The sequence below is a fragment of the Mustela nigripes genome, chromosome 12, assembly GCF_022355385.1.
Source record: "Mustela nigripes isolate SB6536 chromosome 12, MUSNIG.SB6536, whole genome shotgun sequence".
Lineage (NCBI taxonomy): Eukaryota > Metazoa > Chordata > Mammalia > Carnivora > Mustelidae > Mustela > Mustela nigripes.
In genome coordinates, this window is record NC_081568.1 from 101,219,509 (window position 1) to 101,244,490 (window position 24,982).

Consider the following 24,982-nt stretch of genomic DNA (forward strand, 5'->3'; position numbering starts at 1 on the left):
CAGAAGGACAAATACTGTATGATTCCCCTTAGATCCAGTACCTGTTGTAGTGAGATTCACAGATACAGAAAGTGAAGTGGTGGTTCCCCGGGGCAGGGAGTAGAGGTGGGAAATGGGCCATCACTGTTTATAGGTATAGAATTTGCGAGATGAAGAGTTCTGGAGATGGATGGTGATGATATTTGCCCAACAACATGAACATATCTGATGTCACTGAATTGTACATTAAAAGGGGTTTAGGGACACCCAGCTGGAAGAGCACACGACTCTGGGGTTGTAATTCCAAGCCCCGTGTTGGGGTAGAGATTACTTAAAAATAAAATCTTTAAAAAATTAAAAATGGTAAATTTTTATGTTGTGTGTATTTTGCCACCATGAAAACCCATAAACAATTAAGTGGCTTGCTCTAGGTCTTACAGCTAATAACCAGCAGAAGGAGGATTCCGGTTTAGGGGGTCTGATTCATGGCCTGAATTGTCCACCCCTTTGCAGAGATGCTTCAAAGTCGTGCAGTGGCAGGTGAGCAGGGCATCCTCTGGCTTTGCTGGGTACTGAAGGCCTTTCTATCTGTCAGTAGGTTCCCAAAACACAGAAACAAAAGACACCACAGGGTGATGGCAAGCCTTTATTCATGGGTGCATCTGAGATGTTCCCTGGGCATCTCCAGATGTGGTAGCAGAACAGCTAGACTGCTCTTAGTTAACAGGGGGAAATGAATGACTGATACGGATCTTATAGCCCAGTTAAAAAAAAAAAAAAAATCTGGTATAACTGAGAAGTAATAGGGAAACAAAACTGGACAGATGTGTGATTTACAATAAGACAGATGTGCAATCCAAGTACAGTAGGACTTTTTAAATTATATGGCAAACTATACTCGGCATACCTTTTCGGCTGTAGAAGTTATACCAAAATCTAAAATAACCTTTTGTTTATTCCTTTCTGCTTAACATGATCCAACAGATTAAGTGTTCTACCTCTGGAATATGGCAGAGAACTTGCTATAAACAAATATGTGATAAATGCTGGAAGAGGCAGGAAGTATAAATCACTGTAGGAATACCAAAGACAAAGCTGTTAATTCTGGGCAGTTCTGTTGCATTCACGGGGAGGGCCCAGAAGTATAAACAGGAATTTTGCAAGCCAATGATAAGGGTAAGAAGGAAAGAACCGAGCTGAGGCACTAAAGGGTGTCTGTCACAGGGGGTTGCAACCAAGACCAGGTGATGAGGGAGCCTGGAAGCTGGTTTTCTTAGGTGTAAAGCTTGCATGAGAACTGCCTGGGCTGCTGTTGGAGATGCAGGTTTTCAGATCCACCTCAGCGCTCCTAAATGTGGATTCTTACAGGAGTGGAGGCTGGTAATGTACATTTTCTTTTTTTTTTTTTTTTTAAGATTTTATTCATTTATTTGACAGACAGAGATCACAAGGAGACAGAGAGGCAGGTAGAGAGGTGGGGGAGCAGGCTCCCCACCGAGCAAAGAGCCCGCATCTGGGCTCGATCCCATGACCCGAAGGCAGAGGCTTAACCCACTGAGCCACCCAGGAGCTCCATTTATGTGCATTTTCAATACTCTTCCCTGCGATTGCATTGCCACTGACATGCCAGAGAGAGGAGAGCAGGTGAGCTGTGCAGAGGATGGGCATGAGTGCTATGAGAAGCCCGTGAACTTGGACGATGGTATCCCGGGGCATGGTGATGGACCAGACCAGAGATGGATGCCAAGAGGCTGGAGCCAAGAGGGAGGAACATTTCCCCAGGTCCTCAGTAGAGGTCTTGTGGAACCCCATGTGGGCCTTCCAGCCCTGACTGCCACAGCTTGACTGGTATAACCTGACGGGGACATGAAGTTGAAGCCAGGTTCTTTTACTAAGGATGCTGTTTCCCCATTCCTGAAGATTAGCAGGCAATTTGAAGAGGAAACCTCTCCCACCCTTATGAAACAAGAATACAAATCCTGCAGGGAATATTTGGTCATTACCTTGTTGGCAGTAATAACCACTTATAAGCTGCAGGTGTTCTCTAAAGCATTTGAGGGATAATGCTAGCCTTGGCCAAAACCCCAATGGGGGAGAAACCTTTCTTGGCTCTGTTGTACTATGTGCCACTTTTGTTTGTCAGGGTGCCTTTAAAAAGTATGTAAGGAGGAAAATGACAAACCCATAGATCAATTGTATAGCAGAAAGAGCTTATAACTTTATAATGAAAACTAATACTAAGCAAGACGCCTTCATCAGGAATGAAATCTAAAATCTTCACAAACTCTGCTTCCCCATATCTGTTTGAAAACAATCTTCAAACTATCTTCATCAGCTCTGTTAATTTTGAGTCCTGGTAACACAGACAACGCCAGTGACTAGTTGAGAGTGCTGCTGATATTTTGGACTGGGTAATTCTTTGGGGGTGGAGGAGCTGTTCTGTGCATTGTAAGATTATTTAGCAGTATCCCTGGCCTCTGCCCACTAGATGCCAGTAGTAACTCCTCCTGCAAGATCATGACAATCAAAAATGTATCCAGACATTGCCAAATGTCTCCTGGGATATAGTTACCAGAATTAGCAAAACACACACACACACACACACACACACACACACACACACCAGGGTTCTTAGTTCAGTGCGAGCTTCACATAAGCAAACACATAAATTTTTTAGTATAAGTATATCTCAAATATTGCATGGGACATACTTATATTAAAATTTTTATTTTAAATCAAATCTGGTGGCCTGCCTATTATCCATTCACCCTATGGAAGTGGGGGGGCGGGGGTTGGGGAACAGGATTGTTGATGTATTAACCAAGAAGATGTGTACGAGATGCCTGGTGAATGGTGGGCATGCTCTAAATATTCTGGGAACATGCGGCAGGCCATGAATCTGTTCCACCTGTGTCCCTCTTGGAGGTCGCAGCTGGTACTCAAATCTTCCTCTCTTTTGCCAAAACTGTCATCAGAGTGGGTATACTGTCCTGAGCAGGAAGGGAGCCCACATAGGAAGCTCTCAGGGCTGGGAAATACCATTCCAGTTGAAGCTGGTTTCCTAGCCTCCTGTGCGGGAGCAGCCACCTGCCTGGGTTCTGGTGCTTTGTCATCATGGGCTCCCTGAGTTATTAGATCATTTCTCCTCAGCAGCAGCCACAGAAGGTGATAGGGAATGAAAAACTGCTGCATTTGTCCCAGACTCAGTCACTCTGGGTTTGTTTTTTTCTGGCGCCACAGCCCTCGAAAAACATTCTCTGGGATACGCCAGGACCAATCCTTTCTACAGTCAGTAGCAGCTAGGAGCTGCTTTCTGGCCCAGGATTAATGACCCAAGCAGGCAGCCTTTCCAGAGAGCAAAGGTGAAATTTAACTCTGGGTAGATGCCTGACATTTTGAACAAAAGGGAAGGGGCGAGTGAGGAGAAACAGCATTTGTATGTCTCCTACAGGGTTATAAATCAAGGATGGGCAGAAGTGAATTGGGTCTCTGCCAACTGTTGAACTGATGTGGGCTCCTAGGTTTTGTTTTCAGACAATCTGAATGGAAGCAGGCTTTAAAGATGTATTGTCTGAGGTATCCCTTTGAGTTAAATACCAGCTTATTAATTCCTGAGAATTTTATTTTTCCAAATGGAAATCCAGTTTGTGTGTGGGATGTATTAATTTTGTCCATGAGAAAATGCATTCATTGCTGTAGGGGGAAGCTCCCTTTCCTATCTGGCTGTGGGGGAGATATACCATTAGAAGCTGGGGAAATGGGTCAAAGGCTTGCACAGTTTTCAGTGAAAAGATGAATAATTTCTGGGGATCTAATGTCTAGAGTTCTATATATATCATGGTGACCATAGTTAATAATCCTATATTGTATACTTGAAATTTGCTGAGAGGTTGATCTTAAGTATTCCCTCCACAACCCCCATGCAAAAAAGGTGAGGTGATGTATGTGTTATTTAACTTATTTGTGGTGATCATTTCACAAGGTGTGCACACATCAGATCATCCCATTGTACACCTGAAATATATATAATTTTTATTTGTCAGCCATACCTTAATAAAGCTGGAAAACAAAAACAAAAATGGATCACTCTGTGCACTAAAGCAAGTTCCACCATATCTCAAAAACCACCAAGCATACTCTTACCACCAGGAAATCAAGTTAGATATCAGTTACAAAAACAAGACAAAAACAAACACCCTCCTATATATTCCCTAACTTAGAAATTAGGGAATAGATAGATTTTCAGAAAATCACTTTGAAATATTCTAGGCAAACTGATCATAAAGGAATCCAGGAGTGGGTTCTTCATTGGTTAATTAAATAAGCTTTTACTGAGTGACCACTTTTTGCCATATTTCATACTAAAGATGAATAAGACATGGCCCCTGGCTTAAAGGAACAGACTTGCAGATAAAAAAATGAGTCTCTCCTGTGGCTTTTCTGTCAATCACTGTTTTGAGCGCTATGGGAATTCACAGGATACCAAGAAAACTCACTGGAGAAAGTGATTACCTTTTAGTGTGTCCTGAAGAATTTTCAGAAGTCATTTCTCTCTACTTGGTAAATAGAAGACTAAAATAAAGTCTAGGAATTCTCCAAATTGATATGGGTGGGGAGTGGTGAAGATGCCAAAGTATTTGCAGATAACATTTCTTAGTGGCCAGCTGGACATAGAGAAGGACAAGAGTAGAGGCTGACTGTCCCATTTCTGGTGTGGAAGGCTTCGAGGAAGGTTGAGTGCCTCCAGTTGGGCGGGGCCTTTTAGGAAGGATCTGGTGTCAGAAAGCTAGAAACCTGAGACCATGTGAAGGGTGTGGTGTTAAACTGGATCCATGTGAACCACAGCTGGTGACGGGACTTGGAGGGTGACATCTCCAAAATTGTACTGCTGTCCACTGCACTTGGAAGGGGCCTATGATGTCCCCTTCCTTAAGGCAGAGCCCCGGAAACCAGAGCTCCCAGGTCATGTGGTTGCACGTATTTCCCAGCCCATTAGAATGGAATTTCTTTGACATAAATGGCAATGCTCTAAGGGTCATTTTGGGGCTGAATCATGAGCTAAGCAGCTGTTTTACTTGTCAAGTGTTAAATGATTTGTTCTGGATCAGAGACTACAAGGCAAAAAATGGGGCCAGAAAAAAGGAGCAGGTAGAGGGGGCAAGAGTTGGCAAAGATGTATGAGTGTGACCTTTGGCATCAGCCACAAAGAGTACTTGGGCTGACCTCTGTTGTCATAACACAGGAAATATTATGGCTCTCTCTTTATCCCCACCCTGGGGAAATAACTTTCACCTAAAAATGGTTTCCATTAGTATTCTTGTATCATATCATTGAGAATCTTTAGGGAATAGATAGAGAGCTTTTGTTGATCACGAGCGAGATCTTGCTGAGGCCATATGCAAAGAACAAAAAGAAATCCTGATCTGGAATAAAGTAGGAGACATGAAGTTATACAGAGCACAGTTTAGGGGGGAAAAAAAGTATTTTATTTACACCATATACAAAAATAAACTCAAAATGGATTAAAGACCCAATAAGGAGACCCAAAACCTAAAAACTCCTGGAAGAAAACATGGGCAGTAATCTCTTTGTCATGGAGCATAGAAAGATTTTTCTAGATAGGTTTTCTGAGCCAAGGGAAACAAATATAAAAGCAAAATAAAATGGTTTTGCATAGCAAAGGAAACTGTCAATAAAATGAAAAGGGAACCTGCTAAATGGGAGGAGATGTTTACAAATGATATATCTAATAAGGAATTAATATCCAAAATATATGGAGAACTTACACAGCTCAAAACCAAAAATAAAGGGAGCCTGGATGGCTCAGTGGGTTAAAACCTCTGCCAGGGTCCTGGAATCAAGCCCCACATTGGGCTCTCTGCTCTGCGGGGAGCCTGCTTTCTCCTCTCTCTCTGCCTGCCTCTCTGCCTACTTGTGATCTCTGTCGGTCAAAGAAAGAAAGAAAGAAAATCTTTAAAACAAAACAAAACAAATAATAATAATAATAATAAAAAGAAATGGGCAGAGGACCTGAAGAGATCCTTTTCCCAAAAAGACACACAGATGGCCAACAAACATGTGAAAAGACCCTCAGCATCACCCATCATCAAGGAAATACAAATCAAAACCACAATGGGATACCACCTCACTCCTGTCAGAAAGGTTAGTATCAAAAAGATAAGAAATAACAAGTGCTGGCGAGGATGTGGAGGAAAAAGAACCCTTGTGTACTGTTGGTGCATGTAAAAATGATACCGTCACTGTGGAAAATAATATGGAGATGCCCCCAAAACTAAAAAATAGAAATATCATATCCAGTAATTCCAATATGGGGTATTTACCAAAGAAAATGAAAACACCAATTCAAAAAGATAGGTGCACCCCTGTATTTATTGCAGCATTATCTGCAACAGCCAAGATATGGAAACAACTCAAGTGTATAGGACAGATGAATGGATGAAGATATGGTATATCCATCCAATGGAATATTACTCCACCATAAAAAAGAATGAGATTGTACCATTGCAACAACATCGATGAACGTAAAGGGCATTATGCTAAGTAAAATAAGTCAGAGAAAATACAAGTCCCACATGATTTCATATAGGTGTCATCTGAGAAATCAACAAAAAACAGAAACTGTTAAATCCCAGGAACAAACTAATGGTTGCCAAAGGGGAAGGGAGAGCCGGGATGGACAAAACAGTTGTAGGGAGAGGGAAATACAGGCTTCCAGATAGCAAATGAATACATCATGAGGATAAAAGGGACAGCACAGGAACAGAGTCAATGGTATAGTTAGAGTGTGGTGACAGATGGCAGCTGCGCTGGTGGTGAGCACAGCCTAACGAGCAAAACTTGTCAAATCAGTATGTTGCACACCTGAAACTAATGTATAGAACATTGCGTGTTTACTGCAGTTAAAAAATAACTGAACAGTATTCTAAGGACAGCTACTTTAAAAGCAGATCGACTGGGTTGCTAATATACAGAATGAATATCGTTGTTTTGCCGCAAGTCCTTTTTCTCAACCTTTGGGCATTTGTCAGAACTAATGGCAGTTCACAAGTTGGTTTAGTTTTATTTTGTTAAGTTCTGAAAGGGCTCCATTTCTTATCATGGTCCTATTCTCCAGAGAGAATTTCTGATGGCTTCACCTGTTCCAGACATAAGGTCTTAGAATCAGAGAGGAACTTAGAGCTTTAGAGTCTGTTAGTCCAACTTTTTACCTGTTGGAAGAATTCTTAATATTTAGTTATGTTTGCTTTTCAGTTTCCTAAGCCAGGGCATTAGCTTATGCAAGAGATTATGTATTAATATAAACCTCTAATGGGACGCCTGGGTGGCTCAGTGCTTTAAGCCTCTGCCTTCGGCTCAGGTCATGATCTCAGGGTCCTGGGATCGAACCCCACATCAGACTCTGCTCAGCAGGGAGTCTGCTTCCCCCTCTCTCTCTGCCTAATTGTGATCTCTCTCTCTCTGTCAAAAAAAAAAAAAATCTCAATATAAACCTGCAAACATACACAGTTGTTGTTAAGTAAATATTTATGTAGGATAGAGAAGGAAAGTCAATGTGTCCCTATATATGCTATAAGATAATAAGTGTAAGTATATAAAATGTATAGTTACAAAGTAATGAGCTGCCTTTTTATGCATTATGATACAAGCTTCATTTGTATGTGGTCAAAATTTACCAATTCTATCGGCTACTATAGTATATAGTTACATAAAATCTTTGATAAAATTTTAATTGACCTACATTATCATGATACTAATGTTATACTAGTGTCTGTCTAAAAAAGAAAATCCCAAAGAATCTTTGTTGAAAACAGAAACACGTATACACACTTCTTATGCTATCCGCTTTTTTCAAACCCTTAGACTCTTTCTTCCAGTGGAGTTTGTGAAGCACCATGCTTGAATGAGTCATTCATGCTTGCACCAGGAACTCTTCCTGGGAAGGCACTCATAGTCACTCTTTCCATATTTGAAGCCCTCACAGAAGATAATCCAGAAAAAATAATCTTGATGAATAAGCCCATGAATTTCTGACTTTCAAAAGCCACTAGGAAGTTTGCTTCTTTGAAAGCATGGTTAGGATGACAAGTCACACTCAGGAACCAGGGGTATAACGTGACTTCCCTCTGCTGTTGACCACTCACTCTGCATTCCCAATGGTAGGACCAGAGCTCAGAGACAGAAAGAGAGAAACTAGCAGGAAAGATGAGCTGGTTGCTCGGTCCGGCTCTTAGAGAGAGATGCCTCCCGCAGCTATGTGGACTTGGACCCTTGGGCCCTTTCTCTGGGGTGTATAACTCCAGTTGAATTGACTCTCTCTTTTTAAAGGTATGGTTATGTGCTGTGGGCAGATCCCTGCCAAGTTTTGTTTTTGTTTTTGTTGTTTTTGTTGTTTTTTTTTTTTTGTAAAGATCTGTTTATTGGGAGAGAGAACACAGAGGGCCAGAGGAAAAGAAGAGAGGCCGACTTCCCGCTTAGTGCATAGCCCAACACCAGACTGGATATCACAACCCTGAGATCATGACCTGAGCCAAACTCATGAGTTGGATACTTAACCGACTGAACCACCCAGGCAGCCCCCCTGCCATTTTTTTGTGTGTGTGTTTGCTTTGTGTGCCAGTGTCAGCAGTCCTGCTACATGATCGGCTCAAAATGCACCTGGCCTCTGCCCCAGGAATCCAAAATTAGCCTACGACTAGAGTTACCGGTTTAAAGATCAAAGGTCTGTGAATATTGTTTTCTTTGCGACCTGGAGACGCCAGGGCAATCTCTGGCACTTTCTCATAGCTAGCCATCAACGAGCACTATAGTGTCAATGTTCAGATTCATTGCAATCGGAATGAACATTAATTTAGTTCTGAGAATTGTATGGAGACTGAATAGTATCAAAATTATCATCCCACTTTCCTTATCCTTTCTTCCCATCACGCCTTGTACTGGAGAAAAATCAAAGGCTTACAACTCTTCAAAAAGTTCCCCCCCACCCCCGCCTTTTCATTAAATAATATACAAAGGTTATAGAATACTCAAACAAATAATGCCAAAAGTGAAAGTCCTCTGCTAGTACCCACCCCATACCCTGAGTAGCCATTTAAAGTAGGAGCCATTTAAAATAGCCTTAAAAAAATAGTTAAAAGAAAAGAAAAGAACTTTTTTACTAAGCAAGCAGCGTAACTTGGACATTTCCCTGATCAGTTCAGAAAGATCAACCTCATTCTTTGCCAGTAGTTACACGGTTTGCTTTTGCATGGCTGTATTATAGTTGATTTAACTTTTCCCCTCACCCTGGCTTCTTTCTCTTTTTTTTATTTTTTATTTTGTTTATTTATTTATTTTATTATTTATTTTATCTTTTTGTTTTTTAATTTTTATTTATTTTATTTTTTTAGCAAATGAGGAGGAGGTGAAAGTCTCTGCTATCAGCCTCAGGGACTGTCTGGCTGGTTCTGAAGTCACAGATGACATTAGATCCAGGACAACCTGAGTTTCTAGCCAAGTGTTAGTGTTTCACATTGATTAGATAGTATTTATTTTGTAAACCAGTGACCTGTTGAGGGGATAAAATTTTATTTCTGTAAGAATAAAATCAGAAATTTATCTGATCTTATTCCCTTCCTAAGTGTGTTGCCACTTGAGAAAAGGGATTTGAGCTACTTTTCCAAAGAGAATTTTGGTTTTCACTGACAAATACAGGCAATTTACTTCTACTGCTACTTTCCTATTTTTGCTACTTTTGCTATTTACTGCTACTAAAATCTCATCTCCCATAGATTTATTGGTTATTAATACTGATTTCTAATGTTTAAGAACATTGAATCTGTGTCTCGTGCCTAAAATCTGTCTTTTGGGGGCTCCTGGAGAGTCCCATGTTGGGGGTTGGGGGGACTCCCGGCTCAGTGGGGAGTCTGCTTCTCCCTCTCACCCCTGCTCATGCTGTCTCTCTCTCTCTCTCTCTGACTCTCTCTCTCAAATAAATAAATAAATAAATCTTAAAAAAAAGAAAATCTGCCTTCTTACCAAAGACTGTGTCCCACAAATATCACAAAACTGGTTCCCAGATATAGACTGGTAAAGTAGGTGCTCATTAACGACTACATCAGCCACTAAGCCCCCCAAAAGAGCACAAAAGCCAGCATTCTTCCACATGCATCACATACTTCTGCCTTGGCTCTCTGAAAAATTTCAGACAGTCATGCAACTGGGGAGGCAGCTGGTTTCTGCAGTCCTCCAGCACATTGGCTCAAGGCTTGTAAATGGCCTTGATTATTATGCAAGACGCATAATGCTCTTATTAGTGCCATGCTGATGAGTGCTGTGCAGGAACTGCTTTCTGTAATACCCTAACTGAGGTCCTTCCTTGTGTGGAATTTACATTATATGTAGATACATCTCTCAGTATGACATTTTAATGGGTATTTTTTTTTTTAAACAAAGTCCAAAAGACAATTAGAACCACCACCCATGCAAGAATCACCTTTTATTTTATTTATTTATTTATTTTTTTAAGACCAGAAAGGCGTGGTGCCAACAGTGGGTTCATTTAAGATGATCCATTTTTCTAAGTGCGGATGAGTATCTAGATGCAACAACCCACCTTCCTAGATGCATGTGGCCTGGTTTCATATGCTGGCCCTTCACTCCTGTTGATGTCTCCCTGCTTCTTGATGTTGGTGGTTTGAGAATTTCATTCTCAAATTCAAATGTAAGCCATACTGAAATCAAAATGGGGAGGGGTCCTAGGAATCCATGGCTGAACAGTTACGGTGTCCACTTCATTCTTTTGTTAATTTTTGGATCCAGATAATGGTATTATAGTTTGTAAGAACATCTGCAGGGCTATTTCTCAGGACTGTCACTGAGTCTGTCCCTCATCTGGGCCATAGAAGATCATCCATCAGTCTTTGACCCCCTTTCCCAGGAGCCATGTCCTAAATGGGGAGTAGCATTGGTCTCCCTTTCTAGGACTCCCTCCTCCCACTCAAGGGCTGTCCTCCCTTTCTCCAGGTCAGAGGGTTAGAAGGAAAATGTTAGGGACCAGGTATGGCACAACCTGTCTTGGCTACTCTCATCAACTTCTTAAATATTGATTTGAATTGTAGCTCTAACTTGAGTGTTAGGAACTTAAGAATTCGCTCTTTGTTCAGGAACCAAATCAGAAAAGAGATTTCGCTAGGGCTCTGGAGAAAATACTCTTTGGGATAGATACCTCTACCTCTTCTGTACCCCACCACACTTTCTTCATAAGCTGTTCCAGCACATGTGGGACTGTTTGTTTTGTCTGTTAATTAATTTACCTCTTCTCCTAGACTAAAAATCCTTGAGGACGGAAAAGAAGTCTTACTGGCCTCCACATTGTGGAGCATTGTGACTAGCATATATAGGTACTCAATGAAAATATGAATGAATACGCAAAGTAAATTAAGATGATCACTAGGCAGTAGGGAAATGCAAATTAAAACCATGATAAAATACCATTACATACCTATTTGATTGGCCAGGGAAAAACAAAACAAAACAAAACCCTAAACTGCCGAAACAGTGGTAGGAAGGGTCTGAAGCAGCTAAAAGTCTCTCACACTACTGAGGGGAATGTAAAAACATACAGCCATTATGGAAAATAGTTTGGCAATTTCTTATAAAACTAAACATAAACTTATCCTATGACTCAAGTAGCCTACTCCTTGGTGTTTTATCCAAGAGAAAAGGAAAACTTTGGGACATAAAAAAATCTGACTGAAATGTTGACAGCTACTTTATTTATAATCCCCTAACACTGGAAACAATCCACTGTCCTTCACTGGTGAGTAGGTGAACAAACTTGGACCTACCCACAAAAGCCAGTTGTACTCGGCCGTGAAAAGAAACAAACTATTGGTAAGTGGAACAGTCTGCGTGGATACATTATTCTAAATCTATCAAGCCAGATTAGGATTCCACTTAGATGACATTCTGAAAAAGGCAAAACTATAGGGACAGAGAAAAGACCAGTGGTTATCGGTGGTTAGGAAGGGAGGAAAGATTGATGGCTAAAGAGCAGAGGGAAGGAATGTTTTGGGCTGATGGACCTGATCTGCCTCTTGATAATGATGGCATCCATGTGACTGTGCATTTCTCCAGCTCATAGAACTGGAAACCTGAAAAGGTAATAAATTTTATGATACACGAATTACTAATTTAATTTGGTAAAGTAAGTCAAGGTTGTTTTGCTGTTAAGTGTGAATGTAAAAAACATCAGAAGAAAAGTAGGCTTCCAGCCTCAGTGATCTGGCACATGTTCCCAGAGGAATATATGGCACTTGGTAGAGTCACTGAGACTATATTGGTGAGTAACAAAAACAGAGTTCCTACTCTTCTGGTGGGGAGAGGGACAGAGATAAAACATGTCATCAAATCAATGCAGTTGATGGGTTTGGATAGCAGTAAATGCTGTGGAAACAATAAGATAGGCCTTTGTGACAGAGAGTGGGATTGAGGGTTTGGCTTCTCTGAAGTGATAATCTTAAACCTAGGAGAAGGTGGGAAGGAGGTATCAACATATGCAAAACATATGTAAATATCAACATATACGGAGCAGTCCTGGGAGGGAAAAGAGCAAATGCAAAGACTCTAAGGGAACTACAATGGGGATGAGATGGCCTGAAAGACACTCTCACTTTCAAACCTCATAGAAAGGACAACTAAAATAGAACAAATGCTCATAAGATGAAATTAAGCTTTGAATGTTCAAAGAACTGTGAGCCGGTAAGTCGGGCCTGAGCAAGAGGGCAAGGGGAGCCACAGAAGGTGAGCTCAGGTAAATAGCTAGGGATCTGTTTCTGTTGGCTCCATAGACCGTGGTAAGGCATTTGGATTCCATCCAAACGTCTTGGGAGTCATTGAACGCTTTTAAGTGGCAGAATGAAGTGCTCTTGTTGACATTTTAGTTTAGTTTATTTCTTTTTAGTGATCTTTACACCCAGTGTGGGGCTCGAACTCACAACCCCAAGATCAAGATTCACATGTTCTTCCAACTAGGCCAGGCAGGTACCCCTCAATTTTGTTGAAGTAATCTCTACACCCAACGTGGGGCTTGAACTCATGACCCTGAGATTACGAGTCGCGTGCTCTACTAACTGAGCCAGTCAGGCGCCCCCTCTTACTGATCTTTTAAAAGGGTAAGTCTGGCTGCTGTTGGGGACAGTGGCCTGTGATAAACTGGGGTGGGGTGTCCAGGGAAAAGAGAGTGAAGCTTCTGCTGTAGGTCAGGGGTACAGTGCTGTCAACGAGGGGCTTGGTGGTGCCAGGGAGATGAGAAGAGGTAGGTGGCTTTGAGTTCTGCTCGAAAGAAGGAGCTTTCAGAGAGATTGGCCCTTGAGTGTGGTGAGGGGAAAAGAGGAATCGAGGATAAGGTCTTGGTTTTGGGGATGAATATCTGAGTGGCTGGCAGTGTGTCATTTGCCAAAACAGGAACATTGAAAGAAATGTGAGAGTTTTCTTTGGTAGCAGAATGAGAAATTAGAAGTTCCATTTTGGACACAGTAACTCCGAGATGCCCATTAGACACCTCTGTGAAGATGTGAATAGGCAGGTGGAGATGGGTTTCTGGAGCTCTGGAAAGAGAAGAGGCTATGTTTCAGAGATCCTGGCCTATAAGTGGTGCTTAAAGTCATAGAAATACATGAGTCTGCCTAGAGAGCATCTGGATCTAGAGAACAGGACTGACAATCAATATTTAGGATACACTGACTTGGGAGAGCTAGTGAGAGAAAGAGTCACATAAAGAAACTGAAGGAAAGCCAATGAGCTGGGAAATAAACTAGCACGTGTAGTGATGAGGAAGACAAGGGGAAAAGTTCTTCAAAGAGAAGAAAATGACCAACTATATGGAATGATTTAGACAGCTCAAATAAGACGAGGACAGAGAAGTGCCTATTAGATTTGGCAAGACAGATGACCTTGACTGGCACAGCTTCTGTGGTTTTAGGGGCAGAAGCCCATTTGCGGTGAGAAAGTGGAGACAGTTGTTCTAGGCCATTCTTTTGAGAATGAGGACAGAGAAGTAGCAGTGCAACTGGAGAGTCCTGTGGAGGTCAAGGTAGGGTTTTTTCTTAGATGGTGGAGATGGGTGTGCTGATGGAATGACCTGTTGAGTAAGATGAGAGGACTCCATGAAGAGGGCCAGAGAGGAGGGACAGGAGATTATAGTTCTGTCCTTAAGAGAGAGAAGGAGGAGTCATAAGACAGATTGGCTTTGGATTGGTTACAACAGACCAACTGCCATTGCTCCTGAGGGAAGACGGAGGGTGCAGACAGGTGCAGGTGGATGGGAGATTCAGGAGCTTTGAGAAGATGAGAAGTATGCCGTTCTCTCTGTGTTTGTGTTCTCAAAACAGTAGGGTAGGGGTCAAGTGCAAGAAATTGAACAGACTGCTAGGGATTTGAAGAGAGACAAAAAAAGGGGTACAATAGAATTTTGGAGACTGGGAAAGCACATACTGCAGAGAGAAAAATGGACCCCACCCCCTTTATATAAAGCAAGAACACAGTGCGTGTGCACACACACACACACCATGCAGGGACCTGAGACCACTTCACGGCTGATGAAATACAGAAGGGTGTGAGCCGCAATGATCAGGCTAAACTTAAGCTGCTGGACAGAAGATGATACCCCTGAAGAAAATGCATTTTGAGTTGGGGACTCTGACCAGCTAGCTCTCCTCTGGGATTAGGTTCTATTTGTAGTTCAGTGTCCTCTGTGCGCTGAAAACTGCTCAAGTAGAATCACATTGCACTCAGTCTCTTCCCCCACTGATGTGAGAGTGAAGAGCAGTATTTCTAAGACCAGCTATCAGAAAGGAGAAGTCTTAGGCGAGGCCTGCGGAGAAGTCCAGGCAAAAGCCAGGAGCCTGAGGTTTCATAGAGAAGAGCTGAATTTCTCCAACTTAATTGCTTTCAATCGTGTAAGCAGCACAGCTGTAACTACAGAGAGTTGTGTGGCTTTCTCAATGCTGTTGTAAGAAATCACTACAAACTGATGGTTTTTAGACCATATAAGGTTGTTATCCTAAAATTCTGGAGGTCGGAAGTCTAAATGAGTTGGTGGAGCTTCTGGGGGCGGGAGCGGAGAAAACAGTCCTCACCTTTTCCAGCTTCTGCAAGCCGCCTACATCGCTTGCCTGTGGCTCTGGCAACTTCTACATAGCCCGCACTGCAGCACCCTCAGCTCTCTCTCCGAGCTGACCCCTGACTTCCCTCGTCACATCTCCTCCTTTCCCTTTCTCTTACAAAAAGGTTCTTCTGCTTCTCTAGGTCGGGCCCCGCTCTGTGACATAATCAGTCTACCTCAAGATCCTTAACTGAATGCCCCCCTGCAAGGTCCCTTTGCCAAATAGGGTAACAAAGTCCCAGGTCTGGGCATGCGGTCATCTTTGGGCAAGGAGGGAGCCCTATTCTAGTGCCAGAAGGTTTCGGCTCCATCCACTGGTGTGAAGTCATCCTGTGCTTAGCCTTGCATTTGCTTCACTCCACCACCCAAAACTTTTATTTATCCAACATGTCAAATAATAGGACCTAGAGCTTTTTAAAAAGATATTCTTGGGCTCCTGGATGGCTCAGTCAGTTAAGCATCTGCCTGTGGCTCAGGTCATGATCCCAAGGTCCTGGGATCGAGCCCTGCACTGGGCTCCCTGCTCAGTGGGAAGCCTGCTTCTCCCTCTCCTTCTCTCCCTGCTTGCATTCTCTCTCTGTCAAATAAATAAAATCTTAAAAAAAAAAAAAAAGATATTCTTTGAAACAAACTTTCTGATCAAATGTGAAGTGAACAAGGTATGTTTTCTCTATTCCATCAATTTTTTTTTCTGTGTTTTGAGTATTTGGGACTTTGGAACTCCTGCTACAAAAAACCTGTGAGGGGACATCCTCTTCTAAAGTTCATGATGTGGTTAATTTACCAATTCACATAACCCTCATGTATTAAATTTCCAGAAAATGTTTATTAATCTAGAATTGATGTAGTGTGTCATTGACATTTATGTCATTTGTCAACATATTCTGTATTTATGAGCAAGTGTGCATGGACACGAGGCTGGGTATGGTATATGACTCTGCCTCAGATCCTGGTAGAGAAGATGCTGTGGCTTGGTGCCCTGAGAAAGTTACATCAGCCTCAGAATCACACTTGGCTTCTGGGTAAATAATGAATAAGTATACTACTCTCTTGGGGATGGGATATAAAATACCCGACTTTTGGTCACAGAATGCCTTCTAAATGCCAAGTAACGCCAAAAACTAAAATGTTGCCTCATGTAATTCATCTATATTTCTATACATTTCCTCTCTGTTTTCAATTAGATTTTATATCCCTCATTATTTCTCATTTAGAATCATGTTTGAATTTAGCCATCATCCATTTTATATTCATGCAAATATCAGCTTCCTTTTAGTTATTTTTTTTACCTACTGTTATTTAAATTTTATTAAAGTTATTTTTTACTTGTTATTTCATTTCAGCTTTTATTTACTTCTTACACTTAGCTATAACTAGGGGACTATGGCAGTGGGATTCCTGGTTATTCTCAGCAGATTTTCCTTTTAGTTCTTAAAGAGATTTGTTTGTTTCCCATTATGCTTATTTTTTTATTAGAGTAAAAATACTATTTAGAAACTTTAAATTATCTTTATCTATTTTAGGACATGTGCATGTGGAGAAATAACACACCTGCCATTTCTTCACAACTGTACTGCTAAGGGGTGCCTGGGTGGCTCAGTCGTTAAGCGGCTGCCTTCCGCTCAGGTCATGATCCCAGGGTTCTGGGATCAAGCCTAGCGTTGGGCTCCCAGCTCAGCGGGGAAGCCTGCTTCTCCCTCTACCACTCCCTCTGCTTGTGTTCCCTCTCTTGCTATCTCTTTCTGTGTCAAATAAAGTCTTTAAACAAAACAGTCAGTACTGGTCAGGCTGCTGGCAAGAAACCAAGGACACCCTCACAAGGGATCACTGAAGAGTCACTTGGAAACAGTGAAAAGAAGCCCAGAGGGAATAATAAAGCACCTAGGAGCTAGCTGCAGGAGAGCATCTTGTACCTACCTGTGCATCAGAGGGCACCAGGGCTGAGGTATTGTCGAAGGCTGACAAGAGCTGTGGCTGTAGGAGACGGTCCTAGGAGATGGGCATACCCAATGCCAAATCTCCCAGCCAAGGGAAGGGAGAAGGGAAGCAAGGGAAGGAAATACCCTGAACGCTGCTTCCACCCTCCCAGACCCAGTGGAAGCCAAGGTACAAGGGAGCCAGTTGATGGCCCCATAGCAGTCCATTTCCCGGCCCGCAGCAGGGGGAGAGAGGAGGGCAGTGACCAGGAGGAGCAAACAGAACATGTTCCAGCACAGGGGTCTGTTGGAAAAAGTATTCCAAATCAATTTATCATGGCCTTAGGAATTCGGTTGTACAGAAACACATATGTCCCCCCATACTTAAGCCCTGACCCCTTTGGTTTCTTTCTCTAACCGCTGCTATTGGTGTTTGTAAAGTTGAGTTGGTCACTGTGGCTAATGCCCAGATTGGCTCAAGACTTAACAATACGTTCGCCGTGTAGACACTCACAGTGATTAGGGGAAGGGTCCTTGCTTTCCCAGCAGGCCGTCTGAGAGGCGCTTTCCTTCATGCTTCCATTCTTGCTTTTCTAGGATGGAGCTTCAGCATGGGGTCAGCTTACCAGTTCCACAGTTGGCGTGTGTTCGTGATAGTCTGCGCGCTCCCCTGTGTCTCCTCGGTGGTGGCCCTCACATTCATGCCTGAAAGCCCACGGTTCTTACTGGAGGTAATGTGTATTACTATGAAGAGTTAAGGGAGCCACACCCATTGGAACAAGTTCCCTGTTAATTCTAGGAAAGTGTATGGACGTTTTTCCCTTGCTGCCATGGGACCATAGAGGGATTGGTTTCACTGAGACATGTTTTATTTTACTTTTTTCATTATTATTTTTTTATTGTGTCATGTTAATCATCATACAATACATCATTAGTTTTTGATGTAGTGTTCCAAGACTCATTGTTTACATATAATGGAGACATGTTTTAAAAGACCAGTGTGTGAAAAAGCTCCTTGTGGCCAGAAAGCACTAATTTCCTTCTCAAGCAAGTAACTTTTCCCTCAATGAAGAGACTTTGTCTTACTTTTTTATACATGAACTTTTTGCAGCCAAAGATGCTATTTCTAGTTCTAGGCACATCCCTTGAACTGCTCATGTACTTGAGGCTGTCCAGTGGGATAACCCATTTGTGCAATTATACCCAGCTTACTTTTACAACACAAGATGGTTATTGGAAAATCAGGGAGAATAAGTGTTTTACCTTTTAGCCCTTCAGTGTCTGTTCACATTTCTTAGGTTGGAAAACATGATGAAGCATGGATGATTCTGAAGTTAATTCATGACACAAACATGAGAGCACGGGGTCAACCTGAGAAAGTCTTCTCGGTAAGTACCTGCTTCTCAGCAAATCATCTATGCCAGGTGCAAGGAAACATTTTCTGAAAAGGCCAGATTGTAAATTTTTCTCTCTACACCGGCTACACTTATCTTTTCGTTCCTCATATTTCCACTTCACTTAGACGTATTGCTCTCACTGGCTCTGTGCTTGCTGTTCACTCTGCATGGAATGTTCTTACATCTTCCAGTTACCAAATCTATTCTCAGTGGGGAAAGCCAGTCTAAATTAATAAAAATTGGATGGATGGAATTTTTTGGAAGGAACAGTGGTTTAAATTTTTTTACATAGGCAGTCATGCAATTAGACTAATGATGTTTTGTCTCAAATAGGTTTAGGCAGACATACAGTAAGACATAAGGGAGACATAAATAAGACCTTCAGTGTCTTATAAATAACACCAAATATAGGTGTTAAAACATATGAAATAGTTCCTTATTAAACAGTCTGTTGACACCTTATTTATTTCTTTTTTACTTAGGAAACAAATTTTTCATATTGTAAATATATACTTAAGTTTGGCCTTTATCTACATTACCACACATTCTTCATTAGCATATATTTTTTTTAAAGCAATGTTATGGAGAAATGGAATTCAGTAATGGATGTCTCCTATTGAGGACCTGGAAATGTCTGAATAAACCCTTCTTTTAAGAGATACACAAGAGAGGAGGGAGTTTTTTTAAATGAGACAATTAGAAGGCTGGAGGAATCTTGAGGCATCATTTAGAGACTCAATGTCACTTAACCCTTCTTAGCCACATGAGGAAAAACGCTTTATCAAAGTGATCTTCTGAGGTGAATCTCTCCAGGGCCTCACTGTGCTACTTTACTGCTTTTTCTTCTGGAAGGTTTGAGTCACCAAATTCACACATGGTCATCCATGTTGCTACTACATTATGTGAGAATATGAGGGAATACTTCAAAAGAATGGGTAATCTCAGAGTTGGGTAATTTCAAAGTCATTACATCATTTCAACACGACAGCTTTTTCCTTTTCCCTGTTATGCCCACAATATAGCAAATCTGCATGCATTCCTCCAAAGCCTCTTTTTTAAGCTCTTCTTCTTATGCCCCTACCTTACATATTGTTTTCCAGGACACTCTTTTTAGCTAATTTCTCTTTTAACCTAATATACTTTCCTTAGCTGATTCCAGCTCACCATCTCCTAATGGACAGTTCTCCTGAGCTCCAAATATACATGTTGAAGGCCATTATGGACATCCTTCTATGTCCTTTCAAAACTGAATTTCTAAGTCTGACTTCACATCTTAAGAGACTTCAAGCTTCCTCCTTTTACTGAATTCTATCAGAAGATACCACCAGGACCATGCAACTGGAAAAACCTTAAAACTACCTTGTTTCTTGCTTCCCTTTATCCCCATAATATTCAAGGCCTCACTCTGTCCTAATATTTCCATCCTAAATATCATTCCTCTTTGTTCCTTACTTTTGACCCTACTGTCACTGATTTCTTTCAGCCCTCATTACTCGCTGCCCTCTGCCCTCGGACTATTCTTCAGGAATCTAAAACTCTTTGTAGTTGTCCAGTCCCTTGTTTTCTCTCACAACTCAGGATGTTTGCACATGGTATCTCCCATGCTTGGAATGGCCTCCAAGTGATTCACATACATGGCAAATGACACACTTCTCCATAAGTCCATGAAGATTTCTCACATTCCCAATTCAACTTGGGTGTTCAGTAAAATACATCTTTTCCCTCTAATATTGATCTCCATTAGAGTTTTTTTTTTTCTTTGTATGGTAATTTATTTTTGGAACTACACAGTCTAGTGCTGAACCTGGTACCCAGGGAGTTCCCATGAATGAATGAACAAACATTGATGAGGAGGGAAGAAGAAGCCTCCCACTAATAGTATGTTGAGAGATAAGAACACCTCTTTGATTTAAAAAATCTAGAGTATCACAAAGAAATGCCTCCATGGATTATTTTGAGTTGACTCTATTTGGAATCCCACATTTAACTCATACATTATTTTCATTAAATACAGACCTCTTTGTTGGCATAGCAGGAAGAGGCTACTGCTTACCTCACATAATTTGAGGGTTCCCAAATCACCACTGTCAAAAGACAGTGTACCTGGATTCTCACAATAGAAGTCCTGCTTTGGATATGGGTAGAATCTCCAGGAAAAAAAAAGGTGTTCAAAAGTGACCCCTGGCAGGGGTAATATTTGTGCAATTGTCTGTGTTCTCTCTAAAAGTTGAATGAATGTTGACTAAAAGGGTAAGATGGGACAGGTCCACAAAAGGAACCATTCTTTTTTTTTTTTTAATTCTTATTTTTCTCTTTTCAGGCTTTACTCTCTGTGTTGAAAGCATTGCCTTTCCCATGTCTGGCTTCTTTTCCCAAGCAGAAGAGGCTAATTTAAGTCCTAAATGCAGCCCTTCCCAGTGATCTCCCATCATTTATTTCCCCTCTGTCACTGCAGAAGCTATGTTAATGCTTCCAGTCAGAGCCCATTCTCTGGACTTTGTACCGTGCTTGCCTGTGGCTATTTGCTGACCAGCCGCTGTGGGTTAGGTTACAAGAAAAGGAAGAAAGGGTCATAAAATACAAAGATAACTTGTAAGAACACAAGTTGGATGAGGAAGCTTTAAGAACTATATTGAGGGACCAAATTCAACAAATCCATGGGCTCCAAAGTAAAGTATGTACAATCACTTCAGTCCAAGCAAAATAATTCTTATTCCAGAAGCTAATCTCTCTGAATGTTTTATCTGTGAAATGTTTGCCTTTATGGTTATGCTGCAAAGAAGGGCATTTTGGTTTCATATTACTCTACCCCTACTTGTTCTTCCCCCTTTCTCCATAGTATTCCTTCCCATTCATTCTTTATGCAATTCTTCCAAGTGGTGTTGGGGTCCGTATATTTCTATGCTCATGGTCTAATGTAAAAATGGAATGATTATCAGATACCTGCTTGCTTTTTTGGGATTTGGGCTTTGCTCCTTTCAAAACAAATGATAGGCCTTCAGAGAAGAGAACTCAGCACTTGGCACTGTGTTGCTCTCTACAGGTCCACAGAATCAAAACTCCCAAACAAATAGATGAGCTGATTGAAATTGAGAGTGACACAGGGACATGGTACAGAAGGTGTTTTGTCCGGATCCGCACGGAACTCTATGGAGTAAGTAAGAGACACCCCCCCAACCCCCCACCGGCATGTGCTGGCTAACATGGTGCCTTTAAAGTTGATCAGAAGCAGAGTGGATTGTAACCATTCCATGAGTGAGCCTGTGCCCCCTGCTGTCCAGGACACCTCATTTTCCTACACTGGGACCAGGTGAAAGGGCTCCTCTCCCACCCCCTCCCCACCCCCAGAGACAAGTGGGCTAGCCAAGACATTCCAAAGACATTCCATCTTTGGGAAGGGAAGTGCTAGACAAGGAGTCTTGGCAAGGCTGGGACACACTCAAGTTTTAAGTTACTTTGTCCATTGGCTTCCTGGAAGCTAAAAAAGTGAAACTTGCAGGATTTGGTTTCCTAGAGCCTCCAGCCTTGACACTGGAAGTTCCAACGAATCTGGCTCAAATAACTGGTGTTTTAATAACTGGTGAAGGCGATTGGGAGTGGGTTCACTGCATAACCACATAAGAAAACTAACTGTTTAATATTTTACAGATCTGGTTGACTTTCATGAGATGTTTCAACTACCCTGTCAGGGAAAATACAATAAAGCTTACAATAGTTTGGTTCACCCTGTCCTTTGGGTAAGTAATATTTCAGTTCTTGGTGAGTGAAATCTTTATATTTCCACACGGTAACTCCCAGTCCCATGGCTCTCCTTTCTTACACTCTTTGATGCTGTTAGTATGTTAGGAAGGATTTTTTTTTTTTTTTTCAGTTTAGGTTTGCTGGCCCTGACAGTTTTTATAAATGACTTTATTTTGTCATAATGCTGGGTGGCAAAACCAATAGTTCTTGGAAAGTCTTATGAGACCATGGGTGATTTGCTCCCCTTGGCTTCTCCACCTTCCTCTCCTTTGCTCACCACCAACCCCAGCAACCTTCTTGCTTTTCCATGAACATGCCAGAACGTTCCCATCTCATGGGACTGCCTTGGCACTGCTGCCCAGATATTGCCCAGCTCATTTCCTCACCTCTTCTGAGACTTGTCTTGGATGTTACCTTCCCAGGCTCACCTTCCTTAAGCATTTACTTAATGGCAACCCTTCAGCACTCCCTGCCCCCTTCTCAGCCTTATTATTCCCCCAGAGCACCTTCTGTCTTCTAATATTCAGAAAAGTTCTTTATTCTCTAGAGAGTAAAGCTCTGTCTCCCCCTCTGTGGAAGCTCTGTGAGAACAGGGATTTTAAAACTGTCTTGTTCACTCCTGTATGCCCCTGGAACATAGTAAGTGCTCAATAAGTAATTAATGAATCAAGTCTCCATTTATGCGTTCTAAGAAAAGAGATAGAAAGAAAATATCAGAATTTTATTAGCTAATAGCTTTAGAATATTTGTATCCAACTATATTTTGCACAATTTACTATTTATAAGAGACAATTAGATAATACCCTATACTTTCAGGTCTGTTGGCTCTTAATGCCCTAGTAGAGCCCAGCGTCGATGCTGTAGGTTCTATCTGCAAACCTCCCTAAATGCAAACAGGCAAGTGATCAAAGACAGTCAATCTTTCATAGTGCCATGAGGGGTAGCAATGGGACAGACAGGGAAAGTGTGGATCAGAAGACCCAACATCTCCCTCTGCTCTGTGACTTGGAGATACTATACCAAGTTTTATTTCCTTATTTCCAAATTAAGAGGGATGCTTCAGATTATGTAAAGTAACTCCCACTCAAGTTCTAGGAGACACATTAATCAATGAAGGTAGACAAGGCTGAAAAGTGCCTACTATGTACTAAACACCCAGCTAGGTACAAAGGCATGTAGTCAAAAGTTCTCTTGATGTGGAGATTTAGGTGGTAATATCTGGTTTGCTGATATTTTGTTATTTATTGCTGACCACATGGTAAGCTTTATAGATTCCTTGTAATGTCCCTAAAATGTTAAAGAGTGCCTACATTTGGTGGATATTCAGTAAATGTTCACTGAGTAAATGAAAAATTAGGTGAAACTCCTCCATGTCGTGAAGATGTATGCTCCAGGCCAACTTGCTTCCCTCATTGTTGCCATTTTCAAAGATTTTTGTCCTGAGTATATGAGTAGAGAGCAGGGTGATGGATGTTCAGGGTATATGTATCCTTTAAATGAATATTTTTGTATTCTCTGGTTAAATACCCAATTGTTGGATCATAGACATTTTTGCAAAGAAGACCGAGGGATGGCCAACAGACATATGAAATGTACTGTCACAGCTGATGAGGGACATACAGATCAAGACTACAATGGGATATCACCTCACATCTGTCAGAATGGCTAAAATCAGCATAAGAAACAACAGATGTTGGAGAGGACACACAGAAAGGCGACCCTCCCGCACTGTTGGTGGGAAGGCAAGCTGGTATAACCACTCTGGAAAATAGTACAGAGCTTCCTCAAAACATTAAAAAAAAAAGCTGCCCTATGAACCAGCAATTGCACTAGCCACATATCAACCGCGCGGTTGCCATATGTGGTTAGTGGCTGCTGTACTAAAGAGCACAGAGGAGTGTCTGAGCTGTGCCCTGCTAGAATCATACCTAAGAGAGTATAGCAGCAAGTGGAAATAACCTGGATTTTCAGATAATAACCCCAATGACCCTTCTCCCAGCCTTGAACCACTTGAGAAATGGATCTCTGCCCTTGAGGTCACTGTATCACAGTAGTGTAGGAACCCAGAAATAGTCCCCATGAGTAAAGAGGTCATTCTTTAATGGTACTCAGAGTTTGGGGACCCCAGGAGTTTACACCAGCAGATTAGGAGATGGGGTTCCTCAGTGAGGCCTAGGCTGATGAGAAGAGCATCAGGGTCAGGAAGCCCTGTGTTGGTATAGCATGGAGGTCCCTGTCCAAAAGCAGAGTGCAGAACTCCTCCTATCTGTGGGGCTTCCCAGGCTGGCTGGCTCTCTGGCATGATGTTTGTGGGCTGATGCATGGTGAGAAGATGGCTGCTCCATGATTCCTTCTGTAGCAGGGAGCGGATCAGAACCACAAGTGCTTCTCCAGGAACCCCTGCCTCTCTGAAATTGTCACTTGGCAGGGGTCGGTCACTGCCACGGGTGTGCCAGCACCCGTACAAACTCCTGTGTCTTTGTTTTTGCAGGTACTATGGATTATCTGTGTGGTTCCCTGATGTCATCAAACATCTGCAGTCGAACATGTTGCCCATTGAAAAGATCGAGAGAGAAAAATTTTCAAATTTCAGTGTTAACTTTACAATGGCAAATCAGTTGCACATGGGAGCAGAGTACGACAATGGCAGGTCCAGAAACTTTGAAATAACTTAATCTGCTATCTGTTCTGAAAAAAAGTCTTTCTTCCTAGTCTTTGCTGCATGGAAGCATGCACCGCTGTTTGCTTGTTTGTTTTTCTTAGTTTGTACATTAGTCATTTTCAGA

The 24,982-nt window shown here is 41.9% G+C and overlaps 1 protein-coding gene across 1 annotated transcript in view; it reads left to right on the top strand.

Moving 5' to 3' along the window:
- SV2C (synaptic vesicle glycoprotein 2C) overlaps positions 1 to 24,982 on the top strand; it is a 156,783-nt gene that overhangs the window by 106,547 nt on the left and 25,254 nt on the right. The window contains exons 4-8 of the mRNA XM_059418097.1: positions 17,656 to 17,789; positions 18,357 to 18,446; positions 21,499 to 21,609; positions 22,104 to 22,192; positions 24,688 to 24,846. Coding sequence (XP_059274080.1) covers positions 17,656 to 17,789; positions 18,357 to 18,446; positions 21,499 to 21,609; positions 22,104 to 22,192; positions 24,688 to 24,846 — 583 coding nt within the window. The remainder of the gene's footprint in view (positions 1 to 17,655; positions 17,790 to 18,356; positions 18,447 to 21,498; positions 21,610 to 22,103; positions 22,193 to 24,687; positions 24,847 to 24,982) is intronic.